General features: G+C 36.3%; 1 protein-coding gene across 1 annotated transcript; it reads left to right on the top strand.

Annotated features, from left to right (window-relative positions):
• Positions 1 to 2,452: 2,452 nt before the first annotated feature.
• LOC106103005 (lipase member I-like) lies at positions 2,453 to 3,807 on the top strand. Its single transcript, XM_013282633.1, has 2 exons — positions 2,453 to 2,608; positions 2,685 to 3,807. The coding sequence occupies exons 1-2, from the start codon at positions 2,473 to 2,475 to the stop codon at positions 3,620 to 3,622; spliced, it is 1,074 nt and encodes a 357-aa protein (XP_013138087.1). The 5' UTR covers positions 2,453 to 2,472; the 3' UTR covers positions 3,623 to 3,807.
• The last annotated feature ends 1,260 nt before the right edge of the window (positions 3,808 to 5,067 follow it).

Raw genomic sequence — 5,067 nt, 5'->3', positions numbered from 1 at the left:
AACTTAGTTTAAAACATTTGTAAAATCGTTAAATTTACGTTTTAAACAACAATTGTAGTTACTCATTACATTTTTAGACAAACAAATCGTACAATTTTCTAACACCTTCATAATAACTATTTGTATAGAAAAATAATACAGTCCACTCTGTTTATTACTAAATGTTGACTAACGCCTGTTTACTAGAATTATGTTTATAACCCTAAAACAAGCCTAAAATGATAAATAAAATTTTAATCCAACCATTTTCTTCCCACCGAATAAAAATTCTACGGAGGCATTGTATAGATTAACAAACTCATCTGACCCGGTAGAAGTAAGTGACACTAAACTATAATAGCTTATTCGCGCCCCTGTCAATATAAAAAGTGGCAAAAAAGTCCTTGCCGAACTGTGGCTTGCTTGTCATATCTTGTTAATTGCTTTGACGCCTGAGGTTGTTTTACATATCTTTTGACAACTGAAAACGACAACAGTGACATTCTTACCGGGTCAGGTAAGTCTGACTATATAATAATAGCGAGACATTTCGTAACTGTCGCCATTAGCGACAATGATGTTACGTCAGTACAACGCGGAAGCACTCGTGCCGAGAGGCAGCGCCTACGGTTTTGAACTTTAATGACCGAAACTATTGTGCTCATCTAGTTTTACAACGAAACATCTAGAAAAAGTGTATGAGATACGTAAAATTTTTTCACCGTTTTTCTGTTATGTACCGTGTTCTATCGCGGTTAATTCGACATGTAAATTTTACAGAAGTATAGAAAAAAGACAAAAAAAAAAGACTAGACACCGACAGTACAAAGATCTTTTGACAACTTGGGCATCAGCAGGAGACGATAATGAGGTATCATAATTTAGTTATGTTCACCGGGTCAGATGATTTTGTGGGACTATAATTCTAAACACTTTTACGTATTCTGTTTATTTATAAAAATAGTGAGTGCGTTAACTTTAACATTTTGTAATATTTAACCGCCAAACTTAGTTGATTAATGTTATTTCAGTATTAGAAATCAACACTAAGGTGCTACTTTAGTGACCATTAAAGTGCAGCAGTTAGGGCCGTATACTGTAATGGATTTAACACACCTCACTTCGTAAGCACCGTTTACACTATCACGTTCATATATATCAACATCATAGTCACGCTAACTTAGGATAGGCTCCGATCCCAAGGACGATTGGGGACCTATAGTGAACTGGCGATGATGATAGTGATAATGATGATGATGATGATGATGATGATGTATACCAAAATAAAGGAATTCAGAGTTTGTACGTGAACTTGTCATTTAAGACGTTGCTACAATTATACTAACATTATAAATGCGAAAATTTAGATGGATGGGTGGATGTTTGTAGCCTAAACGGCTGAACGTGGAATATATGTAGATGATAGTCTGGAAGAACACATAGGGTATTCACTTTTGTTTTTTTTTAATTCGACGCGAACGGAGTCGCGGGTGAAAGCTAGGTTTTTTATATTATACCGTGACGAAGGTACAAGCGGCCAATGAAATTCCCCAAAAGTACATCAGCAGTTACCTTTGATCAAGAGAAAAAGCGAAAGAGGATATTCCCTCCGTCTATGCGTCCAATTTTTAATTTACTTATTTGTTCAGTTGTCAATCACGGCAACTAAATAAAAATATAAAAATGGTTCAAAAAGAAATAGAAAGACAATAGAAAATTCACTAGTTGCAAATTGCGCGAAACACGACAATTCTCGAAAAAATGAAACTCAAACTCCGCTTGGAAAATATTTCTATTTCACAGAACTACAAAATACTAGTAAACACCGCGCCGGAGATATAAATATGCCAACGAGAAATCGTCAACAACGACCATTTTTATTGACGACTGCACTCAATACACTAATATCACTATTATCAGAGAAAAAGGTTAAAACATAAAAAATCTTAAATTAGATGTGTTGTATATTTTATATTTAAAATTATCTAAACAACCGAAAAGTACATCGTTGTATGTTAAAAATGCAATTATATTAAGTACTAGCTGTTGCCCGCGACTTCGTCAACGCAATATTAAGAAAAAAAAGTAGCATATAATATGCGAATATATAGACAAACAAAAATTTTTTAAATGCGATTTTCGTTATCAGCAACAGAAATACATCATCTTCCCGAAATCTGAAATTTTTCTTTAGATATGACAAACAGACACTCCAATTTCATTACATGTTTAGATATACAGATATGGATTATTGTTTATGACATATGCATGATATGCCTTTTATTGCAGCATTCTCTTATGTCATGTAAACGTTTCAATGTAAACTTAATATCAGTCAATGGCCTTCGGCGCACGAATGTAGAGCTGAGTGCACATTAATTGCACCAGATAATCCCCTCCTCGGCGATTTCCCTTTTGTGAGGCGAGTGCTAGACGTACCTCTCTCTTTGCGGACAGTGACACAGTGACCGTGTTAGCGGCGGGGCCCGGGCCATGCACCGACACACCGCGCTACTGTTTACACTGCTCGCGATCTTGTCGCCGTCACAAGTGACAGCTCAAGGTGCCCGCCGCTCTGAATCAGACCTTACTTTCGCAGAACTCCTCTACGTACGACTCTCTAGTGCATGTAAGTGTTATTTATAAGTTAAATTTATTTTTAATACAGATAAGTGCAGTTATAAATAAAATAATTGCTTTCGCAGGCAGAGCTCTAGTGGATCTACAGTTTAATTCAATGAGCACTCAAGATAATATTACAAAAACTATGAAAATTACCCACCTTGATGATACTATGAAAAAAACTTTTGTCATAGATACAGCATACAAAACACTGACGCAACCTGCCATGTTTGATATTACAAAGCAGACGAAAATTATCATTCACGGGTTTAGAGATAGTTCCCAATCATCGGTTTCACAGGATTTAGCTGACGCGTATAATAACAAAAAAATGTTCAATGTCTTGTTAGTAGATGCTGAAGAAATGATGAATAAGGGATACGTATTATCCGTTCACAATGCTCGTTTGGTTGGAAAGAGACTGGCAAATTTATTGGCAAATTTAGAAACCTTCGGAGCGAACGCTGAAGACTTTCATCTTCTGGGCATCAGCCTTGGCGCTCACATCGCCGGATGGACCGGTAAATATTTTCGGCAGTACAAAAGTCGTTCTTTAGGACGAATAACTGGCTTGGACCCTGCCGGTCCTTGTTTCTCATACACATACGCCGATCAGAGGCTGGACAAAACGGATGCCTTGTACGTTGATGTTGTACATTCAAACAGGTTAATTCAAGGCGTCATAGAACCATTGGGTCACGCCGATTTCTATATTAACGGCGGTGGGCCGGTGCAGCCTGGATGTATGGTGCCATCCTGCAGCCATCTTCGAGCTGCGACTGTTTACGCCGAGAGTATAAAAACACCTAAGTCGTTTGTGGGTATCAGATGTAAAAGCTGGCAACATTTCGAGCAAAATGCCTGCGAAAAAGACCTCGCTGTGCTTGGGTACGGCTCTTCGATAAAAACACGTGGACTTTATTATTTAAGAACATCTGGAAGTTCCCCCTTTGGACTTGGAATGGAGGGAACGAAAATAAAAAAACTACCTGTCGACAGTTGGTTAATGGCTTTAACTTGAACGCTATAACAACTAGTTCCTACTGTGATATTTGCCAATTATTGAACAGATTTTACGCAAAAAGCCTGAAATATGTAAAACATTTAATAGCTTTTTACGTAATTGCTTGATGTCATAAAAACAGTGAAGGTCGAACTGCATTCGTTCCGTGTGAGTCAATGTCAATAATATAGTATATTTTTATGGAACATTATTGTATACACAATAGTTTTAACTCTGAAAAACATTAAAGTTGATTTTTAGTTAAAATACATTATGCTTTTGAGAGAATGTGAAACTAGAAACTGATATTTTATTTTTTTGTAAACATTAAGAAATATCCTTTTGCAATAAATATTTTACCGTACCTAATGCTGAGACATTGCTAGCGTCTGTGTAATTGTGTTTTTACGAAGTATCTTTTAATGAAATATAAAAGATAGAAATGGAGTGTGAGAAAATCAAAGAAGTGTAAATTTTTTATAAACTTAATTTCAGAAAATCGTAATATTTTTGGTCTATAAAAGTGTGTGAAACTATAGTTGAAAAGGTAATTTTTTCGACGTTCTATGCTACTACGGGCACATTTGAAATATTTCTTAATATAAATAGTTTAGTAATAATTGTTCTTTTAAGGCGTTTCATAAGTAATAATTGTTTTGGTAATTGCGTATTATCATATTTGAATCACGTACATTGTCACTTACTTATGTTATGCTAAGTCAACAAGGTTTCAGTGGGGCGTCGCGGTGGCAAGCGCAAGCGATCCCGTGGCGTCCCACACAATGGCCAGGAGGGAACGAAGGGGTTTAGTGAGGTATGCCCCCCACTATGGGGGGAGAGTCCCACATAACTCACGTGTCTGCCCAGAGGCATGGAGTATGCAGAAAGCATTCCCCTTCGGAAAAAAAAGTCAACAAGGTTTCATATATAAAATGTGAATAATTATTCTATTCGTTAACTATAAATGATTCTTAATAAAATTAGAAGTATGAACAAGAGTCGGCCGTTTCTTACCTAAGCTCTGTTTCAATTTATCGCTTCTAACAACTGTATCGAAGGCAATGATTCGATTTATTGATAGCGGTAGAGAAAACTTATTTACGTAATGTCGGATGTTGAGAAAAAAACTAAAGAGATAACGACTCACCTCAATACTTGTGGATATTAGATTTAAATTAATATGGGTGTCTGTTTATGTATTTATTTTAAAAACGTCTTGCATAACACAACCGTTGGTTTTCACTGCTGATTACTAATCACTGCTGCTTTAATTAATGCTGGTTACTAATATTATTGCGAAAGTTTGGATGGATGGATGTTTGTTAGAGTCTGTAGCCTAAACTGCTGAACGGATTTAGACGAAATTTGGCATAGAAGTAGGGGATAGTCTGGTAGAACACAGAGTGTACTAATTTTTTTTTTAATTTTACGCGGACGGAGTCGCGGGTGAAAGCTAATAAGTT

The sequence above is a fragment of the Papilio polytes genome, unplaced genomic scaffold (genome assembly GCF_000836215.1).
Source record: "Papilio polytes unplaced genomic scaffold, Ppol_1.0 DF823879.1, whole genome shotgun sequence".
In the NCBI taxonomy this organism is placed as follows: domain Eukaryota; kingdom Metazoa; phylum Arthropoda; class Insecta; order Lepidoptera; family Papilionidae; genus Papilio; species Papilio polytes.
This window is presented reverse-complemented; position numbering and strand designations above follow the sequence as displayed.